Here is a 22574-nt window from a genome sequence, read left to right as displayed (position 1 = left end):
CAAAACGTTCATTAGTGTGGAATTCTTGGTAGGTAGATTCTCGGTCTACTCCATGACCATGTGGATTATCAAGGGTTTTAAGTTCCTCTGCCTAAAGGAAACTGCTTGATCTAAAGAAAATCAGGGCCCAGACAAGAATGGCAATGATAATTAAAATGTGAATCATGATAAAGAATGGCTGTATTGCATCATCTGTGCTTACAAGCCCCATATCAAAATTATCTTCTTTCCTAGATCTGAATTCCTTCCCAAATAGCACCATATTTCTGGTTCCTAATCTGGAAAACTGAAGTTGTGTATGTGTGTGTTTGTGTGTTAATGGAAAGATGATGTGATGGAAAGAACAATGGACTTGGAATCCATTATCAAAAAATATTTTGTGTGAGGAGTTCCCATCGTGGCTCAGTGGTTAATGAATCCGACTAGGAACCATGAGGTTGCGGGTTTGATCCCTGGCCTTGCTCAGTGGGTTAAAGATCCGGCATTGCTGTGAGCTGTGGTGTAGGTTGCAGACACGGCTTGAATCCCGTGTGGCTGTGGCTGTAGTGTAGGCCAGTAGCGACAGCTCCGATTTGACCCCTAGCCTGGGAACCTCCATATGCTGCAGGAGTGGCTCAAGAAATGGCAAAAAGACCAAAAAAAAAAAAAAAAAAAAAAAAAATTGTGTGAAAAAATCTCATTTGTAAAAACAAATCCAAAAATACTATATATTCTAACAAATGTTATCTTCTGAATCTAATATCATCTTATTCTTTCATTTTTCAAAATGTTTCTTTCTTTCTTTTTCTGGTTGTTTTTTTTTTTTTTTTTTTTTGGCTACACCCAAGTCATGCAAAAGTTCCCAGGCCAGGAATTGAACTTGCACCATAACAGTGACAACGCCAGATCCTTAACCCTCTAGGCCACAAGGGAACTCTCAAAATGCTTCTTAGATTAATTCTTTTCCTTACATTTCCATTGACATTCTCTTCCAAAAATCCCCAAATCTTAAAATTGGAAAGGATCCCTATTTCTACTCAATACAGAAGCATTCTGTATGTCATTCCTGATGGATTACCTCCTGGGCTCTGCCTGCATGCCTTCTGTGAATGGGAGCTCTCTACTCAGCAAGACAACCTAACATATTACTGAAGAGATCTGGGTGCGAGAAAGTTCTATCATGTTAAATGGAAATTTGCTTTCATGTAAGTTAAAGTATGTTTGACCTAGTTGTCATTTCGAGTCACCAAAATTTGGAGTTCCAGTTGTGGCTCAGTGGATTAAGAGCCTGACATCGTATCCATGAGGATGCAGGTTCGATCCCTGGCCTTGCTGAGTGGGTTAAGGATCTGGTATTGCCATGTGCTGTGGTGTATGTCAGACACAGCTCGGATCCTGAGTTTCCATGCTGTGGTGTAGGCCAGCAACTGCAGGTTTGTTTGTTTGTTTTTGTTTTTAGGGCTGCACCCACGGCATATGAAGTTTCCCAGGCTAGGGGTCTAAGCTGTAGCTGCCAGCCTATGCCAGAGCCACAGCAACGCAGGATACCCACTGAACAAGGGCAGGGATTGAACCCGCAACCTCATGGTTCCTAGTCGGATTCGTTAACCACTGCGCCACGACGGGAACTCTGGCAACTGCAGTTCTAATTCAACCCCCTACAGTCTGGGAACTTCCATATGCCATAGGTGTGGCCCTAAGAAAAAACTTGACAAAAATCATCATGTTCCCACTCTTTCAATCTTATGTTTCTGTGACAACAAAGCTCTTTATTTAGAGCAAGAATAAAGAACTATAATACCTGAGTAAATTTAAGTGTTTTCTATCCATCTACCCATCAATTCATCCATCCATCCATCCATCTGTTCCTCACCCCATCCATCTGCCTATCCATCCATCCAGCATATATAATCAGTACTGTGCTAAGTACTGTGATAGAGATGGATAAGAAACAGCTTCTCTAAAGTAACTCATAGCCCATCCCGTGAGAGTACCGAGAGTGTAAACTGTGGACAAAGTAGAGACATATGGCGCTGGCAGCCCTTGCAAAGGCATACATTTGACATGATAAATGTCCACCCCTCTTCCTTACGCATGAAGTACAGCCAAATGCCAAAATACTTGTGTGTTTGACTAAGCTGCCATACCATCCTGCCCAGATAACAAAATACTGCTGAAGGCTCCTGCGGAAAAGGTAAGATCCAGATCATAGCTCTACTTATTTCTCCATGAAGCAGAAATAGAAGAGGCAACTGTAGGCATAAAGTATCTATATTTTAAATGCAGTTCTGCTTATGACTTCAATATGCTGACACACTCCTTGATCTAGTACGTATCCTCAGGGTCACCTTCATGGCTTAATTTTAAGAAGAGAGCAAGACAGAATTCAGCTTTGATCTGAATATGAATTTAGGTAGCAATGAGTTGGTGATGACATTTCTACATCATTTTCTGTATTTCAAAGAACAGTGGGAGGGTAGACCTTGCCTTTTTGATTAATACTGAATCCAGTTGACTAAAGTGCATTAGATGACTGGAGGCAATATTTCTGCAGAAATCATTCTCCACTTCTGTAAAGTCACATCAAAGTAGCAAAGATTTTGATTATTGCTAAAAACATTATTTTTAATATCTCTGGTAAAAATAATTTCTAACTTGGGGTTCTGTGGTTTTTCCAACTAATTCAGGGCAACCATTCCTTTCTGAGATCTAGCTATCTCTGGCCAAATCTATTTGAGGGTCTTTTGAAAAATTATAAGAGGCATTTCATGAGGCCATTTATTTCAGGCAATCTGAACTACAAACTAAAATCAAGCAGTGGGTTGAGAGTTAGTAGCACAGTAGAACCTGGGTGGGAGACATGCCCCAGGCCAGCATTTCTCAACAAGGGGTCTTAGACCTCCTTCATGAGAATCCCCTGACTTGCTAGTTCAAAATGCATATTCTCAGCTTCCACCTCAACAACAACTAATTAAATTCTCTGAGAGGAGACCCTGGGAATAAAAAAATTATTTTGAGGCATTCCAAATAATTTTTAAATTCTCGAATGCTCTCAAAGTGTGGTCCCTGGAATCACATCACTGTCAGATCAGCATCACATGAGAACTTGTTACAAATGCATCTTCTCAGGCCCTATCCTGGACCTATTGGAGCAAAACTTCTGAGAGCCGGGCCCAGGAACCTGTGTTTTAACAAGCCCTCCAGGCAACAGTAACACATTCTAAAATTTGAAAACCACCACCTCAGGTACATAGAGCACCCTCAATATAAGAACTATGTGAAATAGTAAAGTATCAATCAAGATTAGCAATGGGAGGTACAGGATATAAGCCAGAGTACTTCTCTCACCCTGATGACAAACAGGCCTTCTAGAGAAAGGAGGAGAACAGTATCCATCCTGTGGTGGGCTGGATACTCTTCAGAAAGGACATAGTTTGTTACATCTCTATTCATACAGTATCTGGTGTTTGGAAGTGTTATCCAAGTGTATCCTTTGCGCCATCTTTAGCTGGAAAAAGGCAATGTTGGAATTTGACCATGACCTTCTTCTACTTTGAGGGCTTTTGTTCTTCACCTTGGACAAATACCTAAATTGCTCATTTCGTCAGTGTTGTATCCTGTTAAGCCCTGGCACCTGGGTACATACAGAGAGGTGCCTCATAGAGACAGAAGGTGCTGAGGTTAACTAAAGAAAGGGCTTTGTTTTTTAGAATGTTCCATCTGAAATGCACCTCAGAGTCTCTCCAGAGCTCTATGTACAAAAACTCAGTCTCCAGGAAGCAGAATTGTGCATTGACATTTAGGTTGGATTTATAGTTAGCTATACTGCACAATTAAAAATGCCAGCTTCATTAAGTACAGCCGTGAGTTACCTTATTCATTCTCGGCGATGCATTCACTTATTAATAAATATTTATTAGGTTATATCATGCACTGGGCACTGTGCTAGGCACATACCTTAGTGCCCATGGCTGTCTGCTCTGGCACCAGACTACCTTCAATTAAATCCTGACTCCATCACTTAACGAGCTGTGAGGCCGTGAGCGGGCTACTTAATCCTTCACAGCTCCCTTTCATCTCCTGAAAAAGAAAGGGTGGGGGGATAATACCATTACCTATATCTCACAACTGTTAGGAGGATTAAATGGGTTAATACTTTTAAAGAACTTAGAGCCACAGGAAATGGTTAATAATTGTTAGTGGTAAGTAATAATATTAATAAAATCAAAATAATAGATTTGGTAAGTTGTGTTCTAGGCAACAACTGCTCTGCAGGAACTGCTTCCAGAGCAGGATCCATCTGTTAATGTGGATTGCAGTCTGCTGTATCCCTTCAAAATCATTGGAGAAGGCACATTTTACTGGCTCTTGAAGCAGACTTAGATAATGAACTTTCCAAAAGCAACAAAATAACCAACGACATCCCACAGCTCTTCCTCTCTGGACATCTGAAATGTAAAGAAATGTCTTGCTTCATACTTCACCAGCCTTTCTGCCTCTCAGGGCCAGAGGAACTGGGCTCCAGGCATTACAGAGTGTTTCCTTCTCAGTGTCAACATGCCACTGCCATCCACACAGAAGCTGTGGTATCTAAGTAGCTAAAAGTCTGGGGAGCAGGACTAGCCTCGGAAGGCAGGATCCTGAACTCCAGCGAGGGCGAGGAGTCCAGAAACACCTCTGGCACTGTTCCCCCTGGGTAAGGCTCACTCTGCCGTCTCTTTGGTTTCCATGTGTAACTTGGTAAAAGACTCACTGTGGTAATAAGGAGGCCTGAAGGTCTTTTCAGCAACCCCCCACCGTGGTGGGAAGATGACAAAATCAGCGATGGCCACGCCAGGGCGGACAGACTTGGCAGTCAATACTGTGAAAATGGATGGGTCCTGTGAAAGAAGCACGAGGACAGGCTGAAGACACAATGAAAGGAAGGTGACTGAACAATCACACGTCACCTACACATGAAGGGGTTTTCGAGTGACACCGTAATTTCTGATCAAACCACACAAGCCAGGCAAAGAAGCCTGGGCTTGTCATTGGGATGAAGTAGTCACTCATCTGACTTACCCCTCTTGCTGTGCTTGAAGCAAAATGAATTAACTCCAGCTAAAGGGATTCTGAGCAGCCTTTTCACCCTGCTGAGCCCCCATTTCATGTAAGTACTACCCTGGAGTTTGAGAACCAGCAGTGCCTGCCTCCCAAACTCAGGTCAGAGTGACTAGAGCTGGGATGTGCTGTAGGGAGCTCCTGGCAGAAGGGATGCTCAGAGTAAAGTGGAAATAGAAACAGTAACATCCAAGTGCTGGTGTGGATGTAGGATGTGCTTCTCTTGGGGGGAATCACCGAGATGCTTTCTTACCCTTGTTTCACTCTTCAGGTCTAAACTACACCACGTACAACACTAGTCTGAGTAGTGATAGTATGGAGGGGAATAGGTTGGGAGACAATATTATGATTTTTAGAGAACTTTAGAATCCTTCAGTGGAAAGACTGAGATTCAATTTAATGGCGATCAATGACCACAGTTGCTTTCAACTGCCATACGAGGGTCTGGGATTCAAAGATGATTGAACTCTCTTCGTTGCCTTTTGTTGTTATTGTTGGTGGTCGTGAATGTGCATGAGGGGGACTGAAGGTGTAATAAAACAGGTATATGAATAACAAACCATAGCAAGTGCCAAGGGCAATCTAGCTTGATGAATAGAGATTCAAGGGGTACAGAGTGACTATCTCTACCTGAAAGGATCAAGGAAGGCTTCAAAGAGGTGGCAACATTTGAGCTAAGTCCTGAAGAATGAATGGAGAAGGAAAGGAAAAGAGGGGGAATGAGGGAGGGAGGAAAAAAGAAAGAAAGGAAGGGAGGAAGGAAGGGGGGGGGAAGGCAAGTTGGGGAGAGGAGGAGAGGAAAATTGAGAAGAACGGAGGGGAGGGAAGGGGAGGGAAGGGCATTTTAAGCACATAAAGCAGGAAAGACATCAAAATGCACAGAGATTTTGTTGAGAGGCAAGAAAGCCAAAGCGAAAGGTCCACTGGCAGAAAGGAGGGGGCAAGAGGTGGTACTAGGAATTGAGTCCAGGACCAGATGGCAAAGAGCACTGGATACCACGCTTCAGAGCTCAGACTTAATCCTAAACCACAGGGAGCCTGCAAAGATTTTCTAGTGCAGTGATAGAATGATCAGGTCTGAATTTAGGGAAAACAACTATAGCAGCAGTACAGAGGAGATTGGACCTGTGTAAATGTAAGGAAAAACAACAACAACAACAACAACAAACCAAAACCCTTAATGCTGTGGGACTGAATACTTATTCATCTGTCATGAGAAATAATCTGAAACTATTAAAGAAAAGGTAGTAAGGCTCAAATAAAGCTCTACCAGTGTATCAGGATCCTTTTTCTTGCTGCTTTGGGTATGATGCCTCATTTTCTTTTCCCTTTTGCTTTAGTAAGTATTGCCTCTCTTCAGAAAGGTAGTTTGATGTCCCCAGAGGTAAGCAGAACTGGCTCAGGGTCATCTTTCTGTCTCTGGTTCTCTGGCTTCTGTTCTAATTATCCCTTCAGCTTGTGGGTTAAGTTAATCTATTATGCAAAATGAACTTTCTCTCAGGATCTCAGAACTAGCACTTTATCAAGAATGTGGGGCTTTGGGGGCCTGCACTGAAGGCTGGGGACCGATTTGTGGCCCCCTGATTGAGTGGAAAATATGACCAGGTTTATGCTCTAGAGGTTCTTTGGTTTACATCCAAGCACCGAACACTATGAGTAACTTTAGAAGAGGGTTGTTTGCTCCATCACTGCTAAAAACAGCCAGGAGTGGAGGCACTGGAGTGGGCTTTGGTATTTATGAGTGGGACAGAGAAATTTCTAAATCCCAAAATGGTCCCTTCTCATCACTCCATCACTAACATTGCAGTTGGTTTTCTTTTGGGGTTACATTTTCCAGGAAGAAACTAAGTTTTTAGCCATGTAGGAGAGTCACTGTGAATACTCTGTAGAGAGCTGAGCTGTGCTGCAGGGCAAGTGTTGAGTGTTCGGCCAGAATCTCCCACTAGCCATGTTATTTACTCCTTCACTAAAGCTTTGCAGCAGATGACTTAAACTCCTGTCAGCACAATGACAAAGGACTAAATCTCAGGCTTCCAAGGGTGACACCAGAAATGTTAAATCTGTGAATGTCAGGGATCTACTGTGGACCCCTCCCACCTAAGGGTGACTTCTCCCCAGAGCTCCTCTAAGGTCCAGACTTACCGCATGGTCAAAGGCCACTGAGTTGATGACCATGAAGTTTTCCAAGTTGTACTTGTAGGGGGTGTAATTCCCATGCCAGGCCACAACATTGAATGGGGAGACATCCTGATCCACCAAAAAAATAAAAATAAATAAATAAATAAAAATAAAAAAGCAGGAAAGAATGATTTTAGCACCTCAGGCTTTTGTAGCTAGGATTCCTCAGTTTGTACTTGGCATTACTATCTCTTTTTTCATTTGATTTTGTTCTCATAATTTAACGAAGCCATCCTTTGGGAGAAGTATAACCCTGAATCATCTTGTGGTTGCTTCACGTGCTCTCCAACTGTCCTTGCGAAGTGGCTAACCGCATTCCTCCAGTTCATAAGCTGCGGCTTGTCCATTGACAGATGAGTGGATTAAGAAGATGTGGTATATATACACAATGGAACTACTCAGCCATAAAAAAGAATGAAATCATGCCATTTGCAGCAACATGGATGCACCTAGTGATTTATCATACCAAGTGAAGTAAGTCAGAAAGATAAAGACAAATACTATATGATGTCACTTATATGTGGAATCTAAAATATGGCACCAGTGAACCTATCTACAAAACAGAAACAGACTCACAGACTTGGACAACAGATCTGTGGTTACCAAGGGGGAGATGGGAGAGAATGGGATGGACTGGGAGTTTGGGGTTAGTAGAAATGAGGTCATGAGGTCCCACTGCAGGGAACAATATCCAATCTCCTGGGATAGACCATGATGGAAAATAACATCAAAAATAATATATGACTGGGTCACTTTGCTATACAGCAGAAATGGGCACAACATTGAAAATTAACTATATTTTATTTAAAATTAAAAAAAAAAAAAAGCTGCAGCTGTCTCTAGTCACGTGTGAAGCAGGAGGATAGCACATACCCCAAAGAATGTCTTTTCAACAATTTTAACACAATTTCGAGGATTTGTGGGTGCTAGGATTTCTCTGACAATCTGGGCCAACATCTGGGTTTCCTGGAGCTGAGGGCAGGCGCTTGCTGTGACAGCTCTCCAGGTAATTGCTACCCAGAGGGGCTTCTGGTAGAGTCAGTGCCTGGGTTGGTGAGTGCAGGAAAGTGAGAAGATCTCTGAGTGTTCCAGCCTCAAGCACTTGAGATTTCAGAGCAATCCTAAGGTGACATTCTTTGGCCTGTCCTGGGGTAGGAGAGGATCAAACTTCTGTTATTGGAAGGTAGTTCTCACTGCAGCTGTGGGTTTGTTCTGGAAACAAGTTCTGATGCAGAATGTTTCAAAGACTTTACTGAAGGAACTCTGCACAGAGGTGTGATTAGGGTTAAGTGAAATGACTAGAGGTGGTAAGGTATCAACTGTGGGAAGACATTACCATTCCTAGGCCTGTGGGCTATGGGTTGGAAATATTCACTCTAGCAAGAGCTAGAACCATGGAGAAGGGGGCTGCCCAGGGTCATGCAGATAAATATTCAACAACTGGCTCCATAAAACAAATAAAAAGCTCTATTTATAACTGGCTTCTTGGGTATAAATACTCTCAGCATGATCATTTTTGAGCTACCAGTGTCATTGAACACAAAATTGGGAAGAGGTGTATATCGGCTCTTGCTGGCCAGTGTAAACTAGCTCCAGCACGTGACTGGGGCTACCCAACAGGAACTGAGATCAGGGAGGAAAACAGAGGGAGCAGGAGGAGAGAAAAACCCAACTTGTCTTTACACCTGTCCTTCAGTTTCCTATGAGTACCTCACACTGGTTGAACCCAACCAAAAGCTAGCTGGTTAGGGAGTCTGGGTGACACAGTCCATGTAGGTCAGCCTCCAGGGACAGATCACAGCAGAGAAGGGAATGGGTCACCAAGGGCTCACAGAGAATAAGCAGCACAGGGTCTACTTGGGAAGTGAAAACCCATAACCAGCAGATAACCTAGAGACAACCACTATATAGGGGTAGTGTTCTCTATCAAATGCATGTTATATATAAAACAGGGAATACACTTTAAATGAATGTCATTTCCACACTGCATCTCCAGAGTTTATCTTTGCCAGGTTGGAGTGGTCACTAAGCATCCACATAAACAAGCCACCCTCAGAATTTCTGATGCAAATGGTCTCAACCACATTTTGAGAAGTCCTGACCCAGAAACTTTGAAGATGGCTACGTGTCAATGAAGATGACAATTAGCAATGATAATGAGGGGTTCATTTTAAGTGTCAAATTAGTTGGCCTCCACTGGTTAGCATACCTTCTGGATGCTGTCCAAAGAAAATAACATATCTTAGCAAAATGTAAACAATAAGTTAAATGGGCAAAAATATAGCAAGTGAATAATGGTAAACAGAAGAGATACTTGGATTATTTTTACTATAGGGTTACTTTATTCTTCTATATTATATATCCAGTATATTAATAATATACTATAGTTAATAATATACTATAGTTAATAATATACTATAGATCACAAATTATATTATTGCTATTTTTTATTGTTATCTATGCCTTGGCTTATCTCCTGAGTTTACCAGAATAGTGGTATAAACCAAATCAAACTAATTGAGTTCTGCTTATTTTCTATCAATCATTGCTTGTACTTGAAATATGGTGACCTCTGGTGAATATAAGTCTTAGATGAACTGCTATTAACTCATTTCCCTTTTCAGAGCATGTTGCCCTGCCCGTATATTATGTTTCCCTCACCATTTATGGAGACCTACATATTGCTGTTTTTTGTTTGTTTGTTTGTTTGTTTTATTGCTTGATGAATAGAAAGAGCATGACCTTCAGAGTCAGAAAGATAGGGGTTTGAATGCTGATTCTGTCATTTACTGTGACATTTGGTAAGTTATCACTACCTGGCCTGTTTTCATGACTACAAATAAGGCCAATAGTACCTTATTTGTAGTATCTTAGTGATATAGTAAAGATGAAAGAATATAAGTAAATACTTAACTCTAGCCTTGGCAACCAGAAGGTGCTTAATAACTATTCATTCCTTCCCCACCTACCAACCTGCTTACTTTACCTGTTTGGCAGCAAACAACTTGCCCTGGTATTTATTAATCACAGTAAAACCACCTGGCACTTGGAGATCTTCATACCAGGCAACAGGTATCAAGAAATCACGAGGATTGGCCAAGCCATTGGCTCCTAGAACACAAACACTTCTGAAATCACATAGGAAAGATGCCACTGTTGCACAGAGAAAAAGGGCTTTCTTCCATGTCAAAAGCCACTTCACAATTTGCTTTCATTGTTCAGAGACTCATTGGAATCCCAGCCTCATACCTTTCAAGAAGGACCCAAGGGATTTGGTCAGAAAAAAAAAAAAAATCATGAAAATACTAGCATCATCACCAGCATTACCTAAAGTTGTAGAATGAATATGGTTTATAAACATTTTACACACATATAAAGGGGAGAGGAGGGAAAGAGAGGAAGAGACTAGAAAAGAGGAAAAGGGAAGATACAATAGGATACAAAAGCTTTTTTTCCAAGAAAGTTCTGATGACCCTAGAACTCATCTACAGTCCTTGAGAAAGAAAGGTTAATACACTGTAGCCCCAGGCATGCCTCTGCTCCTCAGGCAGATCTCAGAATCAATCCAAGTCTGCTCTGCAGCCTGACAAATCTGTCTGCCACGGAGAGAGAAAGCATGTGGGACTTGCCCGCTTACCTCTGCTTTGTGAGTGTTCCCTCCAGAGAAAGAAAATAAATCAAGAGACCCAAAATGAAAGGCATAAGTGCAAAAACATAATTTAACTCTGAGAGGAGAAACCTGGGGAGTGTTTTATCATTTCCAGCTCCTGAGGTTAAAAAAAAAAAAGCCCCCAGCTGGTTGGTAAATTATATATATTTTCCTGCGGGTATGTGTTGCATGGAACCCAGAGGCTAGAGGCTAGGCAGGCTGAGAAGCAGCAGGAAGCTGGACCCAAGTGGGAAGTGGGGTGGAGAGCAGAGTAACAGATGGTCCACCAGGGCTCCAGCTGCCTCTCTGCTGCCTCCCACCTTCCTTTGACTATTTGGATCCCCCAGGGGAGTGACCAAAAGGCACATGCTGGCCTGTCTCTGTTTTGTTGTAAACAATCTGTTGACAAGAAAAGGAAAGAGTAGGGAGGTGTGGCCACCACCTCCAGCAAACTTGCCAAAGATGAAACCAAAGGGCAATTTTCCCCCCAAATCGTTTCACTTCCAGAGACATTTTGAGAACAACCCCTCCTACCACCTTCGCTTCTCTCCTGCTCTCCTGCCTCCAGCTTGCCAGAAGAATCGGGTGTGGGGGACCTTGGTTCACTTTTGAAAGTTTAGTCTGCCTCATGGAGGATGTGGTTTCTAGCTCCTTACAGCACTGAGTGAGGTACACTTTTTGACTCTCAAGTGGGTACATGTGGTGTGTGCCCAGCAGGAATGTGAGGTTTGTAGACTGTGTGTCTCTTACTGTTGTCCCTTGTCATTGTTATGACTTTCCCCACGTTATTGTCTACACAACCCACTGACTTAAGAAAATGATTTTCTGGAATTCCCATTGTAGCTTAGCGGATTAAGAACCCGACAAGTATCCATGAGGATGCAGGTTCCAGCCCTGGCTTCCCTCATTGGGTTAAGGTTCACAAGCTGCAGCGCCAGGTCACAGATGTGGCTCAGATCTGGCATTGCTATAGCTGTGGCGTAGGCTGGTAGCTGCAGCTCCGATTTGACCCCCTGGCCTGGGAACTGCCTCATGTTGCAGGTGTGACCCTGAGAAGAAAAAAAAAGAAAATGATCTCCCTCTTATCTACAAAACACACTTCCATTTGTGTACTTTTTCTTAAGCTGTCTCCTTTCCTCTTTATTTTCCCTCAACTTTTCATCTCCTCTATGAAGCTGTTCCTGGAGACTCGACCCACAGTAACCCAGACTTCTAAAGCTTCTAGGGTGTACTCTGTATAACCTGAAATCTATTACATATTGTCTTGCTTTCTGATGGTCTGAATACTGTTCTAGAGAGAGATTTATAATGACTTGGCTTGGATCACTTTCTGTTATGCATGTATGTGATGGGAAGAGGCTTGTGTTACCCTTGATGTGGTTCCTGTCATTACCCTCAGCACAACAGCTGATGGATTGGTGCACTGACCAGCTCATTGATGAAGCTGTCCTCTCATCAGAGGGGTCAGCCATATTACCTAGTGCTCCTGAACTTAGCAGTCTGAAAAAAGAGAAGTCTGCACTTGCTCAGGGAGCTCTAATTGTTTCTGAAATTCCCAACTACACTGGGTTGAGAGAAGTTGTCTAGAGAGGAAGGTTGAAGTCTGAGTGGCATAAAGAGCAGAGAAGGATGTTTAACTTTCATGCAATCATCTGCATCCTCTATTTCAAGTCAGGCTTAAAAGCTTGCAGTGGAGGTTTACCTATTGGTCCCAAGTCAGGCAACTCAAAGTGGATACCATAGACCTCCAGGATGTAGCCCCTGGTCTCCTCAAAGACATCTATGCTGAACCGCATTCCTCTCTGGAACAGGAAGCAGACACTGGTGGGCTGTCTCAAATCACATCTGTAGTATAAAGCAGCTGCCCAAGCACTATAGCCAGCCTCATATGCACAAATAAGGCCACAGTTTGTTGAATAGGTGGCCAGCTCAAAGATGAATTCGAAATAAACATTTAACTGCTAATCACAGCTGTGACCCAAACCAATTATAGTCTACTATCATTGGGTCCAGAGATAACAGTGTCCTGATTTAGCCAAATTTTAAAGAAATCCATTTTCATTGCCCTCCACCCCCTGCAGGACCTTATCCAGAGTGTAAACATTTAGGGAAGTGAGTTGGCAATGCTCTTGGCTTTGTGATTGTGTGCTATTTTAAAACAAAGCAGGTACATAAGCCTGCTTACCCTTCTGCACAGGGAATCTTAGGTGTAACTCAAACTCCCTCCCCATTGCCCAGACATGACAGAGAAATTTCAGAGTTGGAAATAGCAGCAGCTGCAGCATCTGATTGCTCTCAAATTAGGGAGAAGGAGGAAGGAGAGGGGGACACATCACGAACCTGAATGACGCAGATCTCCTTGGGCTGAACGAGCATCTTGCCAAATTCGGTGTAAATGAGAAGTTTCCCTTTCTGGGGAACTGACAAAATAGACGGCAGCAATGAGTAACTCTTTTCATGTGCGAACCATTTCATGAAGAGTAAAAGGCTTAAGGGCTGCATTTGCTTTTCCATTCCAAATGAAAAGCACTTTATTGAATTTTATGGGGGAAAACATACATTCTGACAACTTAAGTTAGCTATTTTACTATCTAGAAAAATGTGAATGAAAAGATTGACTCTGTTTTTTTTTGTTTGTTTGTTTTTGTTTTTTGTTTTTTGTTTTTTGGTTGCCAGGTAAGGAGCTTGTATATGCCCAATTCTGTGACTTGACCAGAAAAGGGCAGCAGAAATAGAATGGAAAAGACCCACTTCTGACAGTTCCAGCAGGGGGTTGGCATTTGCATGTCTATTGTCCACATCAAAATGTTCACTCCAAAATATCAGTACTGAAAAGAATGGGAGGACCAGAGAAATCCCTACTAGACTTTCCATTTTAGGTGGTCTCATGAAAACTTGTATTTATATTGCAGATATCAGTGACAGATGGTCTTTTCTTGGGTGACTTGGAAGGCAAGTAGAGTTATCTTAAATTAATCACATGTTGGTATGACTCTTCATTTCTTTTCAGCTGCCCAGATCTCCCAGATCAGAAAAGCCCAGGAGAGATGAGCAGAGACCAGGAAACAGGGTAGGGGCTTGGAGGTACACAAGGAATCTTTTCTAGACCACCAACTGCCTTTACACTGCAGTCTGCACATTACACTAAATAAGACAGATTAAAAGGAAAATATACAATTAAAAATCAACTTGTTGAAAAAAAAAAAAAAAAAAGGAGTTCCTTTGTGGCTCAGCCAGTTAAGAACAGAACATAGGATCTATGAGGTTGTGGGTTTGATCCCTGGCCTCGCTCAGTGGGTTAAGGGTCCAGCGTTCCCGAAAGCTTCAGCACAGGTTGAAGATGCCTCTCAGATCCAGTGTTGCTGTGGTTGTGGCTTAGGCTGCCAGCTACAGCTCCAATTGGACCCCTAGCCCAGGAACTTCCATATGCCACAGGTGCGGCCTTTAAGAAAAAACAAATGAAAAAAGCCGCTTGTGACTAGAGATCAGTTAACAGTGGAAGAATCTGAAATCCTCCAAACTTACCAATCAAGAAGTCCCCATCTGAATTGTAAAAGCATCTGAAACATAGAGAATAATTCCTATGATTTTTTTGTTTTAACACTGTCTAGACAAATTAAATCATTGCACAAAACACTGCTCAGTACCCACTATGTGCCAGGCTTAGTGCTGGGTATAAAATGATGAGCAAAAGGACACATCTCTCCCTTAGAGAGCTTAGAGTCTAGTAGGCAGCCAGAGAGCAATCCAGCCATTATAGCACTATGTCTTTGGAAACTGTAACGGCACTGTGAAAGTCAAGTTCAGAGGACTAAAAGAATAATGGACCTGATCTAGTCTGAGGAGGCAGCCAAGGTTTCCCAAGGAGGGGATATTTGACCTGAGATCTGAAAAATTATCTAGGCAAGGGCTTGGGGATGGGGGTGGGAGAATATTCCAGGCAGGAGGGTGCATGGCGGGTAGAAAGAACTGAATGAAGGCTAGTGTGGCTCAAATGGAGAGAGAAGAGATGCCTGATATGATGTTGGACCCCAAGTCCAGTGCTTTGTTACAGGGCCATGATTTTGGCCCTGATCCATGGCTCAGAGGAATTATATGACTTGTCTGAGGTTGTTTAGCCAAAAAGAAAGGCTTGGGCTTTGGACACAACTGTCTGGTTCCAGAGGTAGTGTGCAAATGCTAAAATATTCTGCTCCTCAAAAGAAAGGCAGAAATACCTTTTATTATGTTTTTCCGACCAAAAAAAATCTGATGTGTAAGGTCTTCTATTTAGGATTTTTAAGCTTGTACAAAGTTATTAGCTGAAGCCAAAGTCAGTCAGCTTGACCTGCCATCAACAGGTAGCCCTAATGGCTGCTCACGTAGTATGACTTTGGACTCAGGACCAGCCCTGGGGAATCTTAGAAGTTAAGGATATTCTGGAGTTCACGTCGTGGCTCAGTGGTTAACGAACCCAACTAGGATCCATGAGGATGCAGGTTTGATCCCTGGCCTCACACAGTGGGTTAAGGATCTGGTGTTGACATGAGCTCTGGTGTAGGTCACAGACACGGATCAGATCTGGCATTGCTTCAGCTGTAGCATAGGCTGGCAGCTGCAGCTCTGATTCGACCCCATAGCCTGGGAACCTCCATATGCCATGGGTGCAGCCCTAAAAAGACAAAAGACCAAAAAAAGTTAAAAAGAAAAAAAGTTGATATTCTGACTCAAAACTTCTCAGACTAATCCTGCTTTCAGTGCCCCATTGTCCCTTTCCTATTAGTATTGTTATGTGTCATTCTTTTTTTTTTTTTTTCCCCTTTCTTTTCCTTTGTTTTTTTAGGGCCACACCCGTGGCATATGGAAGTTCCCAGGCTAAGGATCAAATCAGAGCTGTGGCTGCGGGTCTACACCACAGCCACAGCAACTTGGGATCAGAGCTGCATCTGCGACCTACGTGTAACTCATGGCAATGCGGATCCTTTAATCCATGGAGCAGGGCCAGGGATTGAACCCGTGTCCTCATGGATACTAGTCGAGCTCATTACTGCTGAGCCATAGTGGGTATTCCTTATGTGTCATTCTTATTTATGTCACATGAGTCAGTTGAGATCAAAATATTCCTTTATTGTCATCATTAATAAATGTATATCAAGATTGTTCTGGGGAAAAAGGAAAAACAATAACAAAAACAACAACCCAGGCTTCAACTCTCTGGTCAACAGTTCTTAGGGAATGGGGCTGTCCTGACCTAGCTCTGAGCTGCTTACCTTCGGTCCATGGAGGTGTTGCAGAGGAAAATGTGGACAGCAAGCCCATTGTTAGACCTGATGTCTCCAGCTCCACACAAGGTGTGCAGGCCCTAGGAGAGAGCCGCAGTGGGGGGAAGATGAATGAGGCCAGCCCTCCTCCCATCCCTGAGAGTCATGAGGCAAGTTCTACCAGGGTGTTCCCTTTGGGGAGCCTGGAATTTACTGACTTAAGTTTTGTAGATGGTGGCTCACCCTAATTGCCAGGCAATTAGATCTGGATTGTCTCTCTCTCTCTTTTTTTTTTTTTGTCTTTTTTAGGGCTGCACCTGTGGCACATGGAGGTTCCCAGGCTAAGGGTCCATTTGGAGCTGTAGCTGCTGGCCTACTACACAGCCACAGCAATGCGGGATCTGAGCAGTGTCTGCGACCTACACCACAGCTCATGGCAATGCCAGATCCTTAACCCACTGAGCAAAGCCAGGGATCAAACCCGCGTCCTCATGGATGCTAGTCGGGTTCGTTAATCACTGAGTCATGATGGAAACTCCTAGATCTGGATTGTCTTAATGGCTTCATCAGACCTGACCTTATAGAGTATAACTTCATTTCTTGGCATTTTGTCAGTTTTGGTGCTTAAGATCAGTCTAAAGGAGGGTTTCCTTTGGTGGTAAAATCAGGCGTCTAGGAGGTTTGGGGAGGAAGGAAGTTTGTATCATTAGGGACCAATTATGCCTCTCAAATATACATCACCATGTGGGCAGCCTTCTGCTTATGCACAGGGTCAGTCTTAATCTCTCCAGAACAGGGTGGAGGAAGGTATTCTGACCAAATGTAATCCTCTCTGCTAAGAACCCCAGTCCAAGAAACCTTAACACATGAGCCTTCCTGAAAGGAGGGAGCTCTGCTCCTCCAGATATCCATAATTCACCCAGGGTGAGGAATTTCTTTTTGTATTTGCATTCAAGATGCAAGTTTGGAGTCTTTTTAGATGAGTCTGCACAGGGCTTGGAGTACGTAATATGGATAAAGAATTCAACATGATCCAAATAACATGGCCTCAGGCTGGGCACCTGGACTCCCCCTAAGTAAGCCATGAGCTGAGGCTGGTCTGCAGAACCCTCCACCTCCTTCTTTGAGTCCCACCTCCTCCCAGTTTCTGGCCTCTGCCCCTATGTACGCTTTGCTCTGAGCATAGGTGTTCCAATACTCCTAGTACCTGTAACTACCAAGCAGAACTTCTAATCAGCATTGTACTACCTAGAGCTGCCACCCTGAGTTGATGCTATTAATGCCCAGGGATCCATCTGGGGAGTTCACGAACTTGGGGAAAAAAAGTATATATATATATATATGTATATATATATATATTTCATTCATTTATGACTGAAACTTATCATTTTCTTGAATTAATGTGAATATAAGCAACAAACCACACCATTGTTAGAAGTGCCTATAACCTTGTACTGATAGAAATCGTAGATATTTTTACATCCCATTATAGTTGTTATAGATAGCCCCAAATTCCATTTGTGCTCATACTTTTAATAACCATAGTTATTAGATTTTTTTCATAGATCCTGTGATTTAGTGCATTAATCAGGTAGCATATATATTATGATAAACCAAACTAAACTTGTTATTTTAATATTTTTATCATTGTATTTCAATATAATTGGCTTCTTTATAATTTTCTATAATTTATTTTATGCATTTAAGAACACAGGCTTCCAAACTATCAAAGGCGTCAATGGAACAAAAAGGCTAAGAACCCCTGTTCTGGCCCCAAACAAAGAAACCTGAGGAAGGTAAATGCTCAATTTCCATTGGCCATTTGGAGATGTTGTAAATAGCTCAGGAAGGCCCCTTGGTGTCAAGGTCCATATGGTGCCTGTAAGTAAGACATCCCTGGGCCAGACCTGAAAGCAGAGGCAGGTGGTGCTGTGTTCGTTGCCTGCCTCCAAGGCTGCTTCTGCTTGGCATCCAGCCTGTGAATGGCTGGATCACCCACTGTGGAACCGAGGAGCATGGTGGGCAGGTGTGGAGAGTATTGACTTACACTCACGAAGTCCACTTTCTTCTGAGAGGCTTTTGGAATCTCAAATGGTTTCCATCGCAGCTGGAAAAAAAAATACATATACAGGAAAATTATTTCACAAGGGGAAACCATAGACTTTCTAAATAAATAGCATGAAAAAGGATAGTTGTTCCCTCTGTGAGGCTCTATTTGTGATTTTGTTATTTTAAATTTAATAATTATCCATCACCCACAGGGCTCAGGTGGGTTCTGTGTGTGATTCAGGGTGTGTGTGTGTGTGTGTGTGTGTGTGTAATGTTCATCCGATATGTATATATATTGTCTTCATTCCTTAGCATTTTGAATTACAAAAATAAAAAATCATTGCTTCTTATTTCAGAAGCTATTTCTTTTAACATTTTGCTCAGGCACATCAGTGAATTTTGACTGATGCTGCTTTTTATGCTATTTATAATCAGCTCCATTTCCTGGCGTGCCAGCCTCTCTGTGTGGGCTCCTGACACTGCAGGAGAAGGTTCTACTTCTTACTTCCAGCCCTTGGAGTTTTGAATTATTTCTTTAAGAGAAAGAAAAAGCACCCAGCTGAGATTGGATTTGGTAAGTGCAGTACCAAGTTCAATTTCTTCACCAAACCTCGCACTTGTCCCCAGGCTGCCTGACAGTTCAGTTTAAATCACAACAATCTTTAATATAATAATGAAATGATCTAAGCAAGTGGGAAATAAAATCAGCAGGTCTGAGCCCTACTAGAAGTGTCAGTCCAGCACTTATTAATCAACTTGGCAGCAGGTCTGACCCAGCTAGGCTGGCAGCTGATAAACCCAACAGCCACAGGACATCTCTTGGAGTGACCTGTACCCCAAGGACTGGCTCCACTGGTTGCAGTGGCTGGTCAAGGCAGGCCAGGCAGGGCCTCCAAGAGGTCATGGGACTCAGCTCATTCTGTAGCTCAGAGAGGCAGCCAGGTGGGAAAGGAAGCAGCAAGTGGAAAAGGCAGTGATGGGATTATTTTGCCCCTCTGACATATATAGTCAGGCAACAGCCTTAATTTCTCAAAGGAAAAGCAGGATCATCGCATTCTGGGACTACTTTAAAAGAATGTAGGGAGTTTCCAGTGTGGCTCAGCAGTAATGAACCCAACTAGTATCTGCGAAGATCAGAGTTTGATCTCAGGCCTCCATCAGTGCTGTGGTGAGCTGTGGTGCAGGTCGCAGATGTGGCTCAGATCTCACGTTGCTGTGGCTGTGGCCAGCAGCTACAGCTCCAATTCGACCCCTAGCCTGGGAACTTCCATATGCACTCATGTGGCCCTAAAAAACAAACAAACAAACAAAAGAATATAAAATGTTGATTTGAAAAGTATGTTGAAACCTTGGTTTAGGACTAATTCCATTAAGGATAATATTTCCTGGGGAAGGTGGGGGAACCTGAGAGCAAGGATTTAGGAACTATTGACATTTTGTGTGGGTAATTCTTCATTGTGGGTCTGTGCTTTGCCTTTAGGATATTGAGCAGCATCCCTGGCCACTAGTCACTGGGTGCCGGGAGAACTCCCCTAAGTTATAACAGCCCAAAAGGGCTCTGGACATTGTCAAGTGTCACCTGGGGGACAATTTTCCTGACATAGGAGGATATTCCTCTGACATCAGCAAGGACCACAGATAAGCATTGCTGGCTTTTTGAGGGGAGGTTTTGTTCTACCCCTAACCATTGCCTGCTGTTTCCCTTTTTAGCAGCAGTGCAGACTTTGTACACCCAGGAAAGACTGTCTGGAAGATAATACTGCCTAGAATCATGGTTCCCAAAAGAGTCATCATTCTAGATTCCCAGTGGAAGGGATTTAAGTATCAGATCAATGGTTGCTTGGGCAATCTTTTAGATCTGTCCAGAGATTCTAACCTCTGGTAAGCCATGAGAATCACCTGGAGAGTCTTTGAGTTCCAAGACCAAATTAAATCAGAATCTTAAGAAGGTGTCAGAATTTAGGCATCAGAATTTAATAAAATCTCTTTCTCTCTCTCTCTCTTTTTTTTGACCTTGTCTGTGACATGTGTGGAAGTTCCTGCACCACAGCAATGACCTGAGCTACAGCAGTGACAATGCAGGGTCCTTAACCCACTGAGCCAACAGGGAACTCCTAAAAGCTCTATTTTTATAAAAGCTCTTTTAATGTGCAGCTATAGTTTAAGAATCAGCACACCCAGTCCAGAAATCCCGTACTGCTATTCATGTTCATATTCAGAAAAGTCCACTCAGTCAACCAACCAATCAGTCAATCAAATAAATTGTTGTATCTGGGGCCATTTACCAAATTGCAAGGATGTTTAAACACCACAAGTCTATGGATTTACAAACCTATAGAAAAAAAAGGAGAGCAAAAAAAGAGAGAGAAAGAAGAAAGAAAAGAGAAAAAAAGAAAAAGGAGCAAGAGAGAATCCCAGTAATAGAGAAGCACTATCTGGTAGATCTTCCTGAAGTTAAAAATACCTATTGTAGGTATAAATAAAGTCATGTGGGTGTTCTGTGAGTGGGAAAAACTGAATCAGAGAGGCTGATGGTTTGGTTAGGATTTGGCTGGTCATTTTTTCAAAGCCTTCTGTTGCACATCAGCCCTCAAGTCATGAGGAGAGAGAGCCTGGGGTGGAAGATGGAAGGACATTCACGTGAGCATGTAGGAAACATGCTTCAAGAGGTCTCACATCCTGGATGAGGCAGTGGCCTTGAAGAATTTCCTCTAATGCAAAAAGTGATGCCCCTCCAATGATTGAGATGGTGTAGGGAAAGTAGTAATTTATCTGCTGCATCTGATGGCAGAGGACTGTCCAGCGCCTATATTCACCATTTCATGGAGAATAATATATAGACTCCAAGGTGGTTCTGATTAACCCAGTATTCACAAGGAGAAGCCGGCTTTGGGTCATCAGGCCAGAGATTTGAGTCAAGAGTTTTAGTGTGGGGAGTTCCCGTTGTGGCTCAGTGGTTAATGAACCTGACTAGGAACCATGAGGTTGCAGGTTCAATCCCTGGCCTCACTCAGTGGGTTAAGGATCTGGCGTTGCTGGGAGCTTGGTGTGGGTTGCAGACATGGCTCGGATCCCGCGTTGCTGTGGCTCTGGCGGAGGCCGGCGACTACAGCTCCGATTGGACCCCTTGCCTGTGAACCTCCAGATGCCTTGGGAGCAGCCCAAGAAATGGCAAAAAGACAAAAAAAAAAAAAGGGTTTTAGTGTGATAACTTGTTGACTGTGAGGAGGGAAATGTGGGGAGAGGATAAACATGAAGAGGCCATGGAATGGAGGGTAGAAACATCTCCTGCTAAAGCCAGATGTTTAGCTTAATTGCATGTCATGGAGCAATAATCTTCTGATCCAAGGCCAGCTCCAGGGGGCTGTGCATTGGGCTGAACCAAGAGACCTGGGTTCTGCTGCTGTCTCTGTTCCCATTTGCTCTGTGACTTCAGGTGACATTGGATGCTTATTAATTGATTTAATCCCATTACTTTTTAACAGTATTTTATTCATACTATATATTATTGCTAAATAGCTCCCCCGGGAGTTCCCACCGTGGCTCAGTGGAAACGAATCTGACTAGCATCCATGAGACCGAAGGTTTGATATCGGCCTCACTCAGTGGGTTAAGGATCTTGCCTCGAGCTGTGGTGTAGATTGCAGACGTGGCTTGGATCTGGCATTTCTGTGGCTGTGGCTGTGGCTGTGGCTGGTGGCTACAGCTCTGATTTGAGCCCCTGCCTGGGAACCTCCATATGCCGTGGGTGTGGCCCTAAAAAGACAAAGAAAAAAAAAAGGCTCCTCCCACAGAATTCAGTTATTAAATATTTTAGAAACAGTGAAGTCAATTGTAGTACCCAATTTGACTATAGTGGATATTGACACACTTGTATCACATGATTGAATGAATAAATATAAGACACTGAAAACATTGCTAATATCTCAAAGAAGAAGACTAAAGCAAATTTGTGAGACTTTGGGGAGTCAAAGTGACATTCAGGCAATGACCGGTAAATTGAAAAATGTTCCTGATAGTCCTAAGGTTATTTCTAAAATATGTCAGTTCTTTATGCATGTGAAAAAACCCTAAGTTCTTCCATATTCTTTCTGATTTTCTGTACAGTTCTATCAACTGCTGAGAGAGAGATGTGGAAATTTCCAGTTGTAATTGTGGATTTTATCTATATCTCCTTTCAGTTGTATTATTACTTCACATATTTTGCAGCTGTATTCTGCAAATTCTATTGGAAAATAAACTTTTACTTACTAGGAATGAGGTGGTCAAAAATCATTCAAAAACCATCTCTAAGAGAGTTTAAAGTTAGGATTAAAAAATCCTTTAAGGTGGAGTTTGTGTTGTGGCTCAGTGGTAACAAAGGACGCAGGTTTGATTCC

At 42.8% G+C, this 22574-nt stretch overlaps 1 protein-coding gene across 1 annotated transcript in view; it reads right to left on the bottom strand.

The window, feature by feature from the left end:
• HGD (homogentisate 1,2-dioxygenase) overlaps positions 1–22574 on the bottom strand; it is a 50088-nt gene that overhangs the window by 2753 nt on the left and 24761 nt on the right. Inside the window, exons 5-12 of the mRNA XM_003361881.4 lie at positions 18194–18253; positions 16156–16247; positions 14432–14466; positions 13247–13326; positions 12609–12708; positions 10244–10368; positions 7222–7326; positions 4733–4859 (exon numbers count right to left, since the gene is read on the bottom strand). Coding sequence (XP_003361929.2) covers positions 4733–4859; positions 7222–7326; positions 10244–10368; positions 12609–12708; positions 13247–13326; positions 14432–14466; positions 16156–16247; positions 18194–18253 — 724 coding nt within the window. The remainder of the gene's footprint in view (positions 1–4732; positions 4860–7221; positions 7327–10243; positions 10369–12608; positions 12709–13246; positions 13327–14431; positions 14467–16155; positions 16248–18193; positions 18254–22574) is intronic.

The sequence above is a fragment of the Sus scrofa genome, chromosome 13 (assembly GCF_000003025.6).
Source record: "Sus scrofa isolate TJ Tabasco breed Duroc chromosome 13, Sscrofa11.1, whole genome shotgun sequence".
Taxonomy (NCBI): domain Eukaryota; kingdom Metazoa; phylum Chordata; class Mammalia; order Artiodactyla; family Suidae; genus Sus; species Sus scrofa.
The sequence above is the reverse complement of the archived record's forward strand: the minus strand, read 5'-3'. Positions and strand labels throughout refer to the sequence as shown.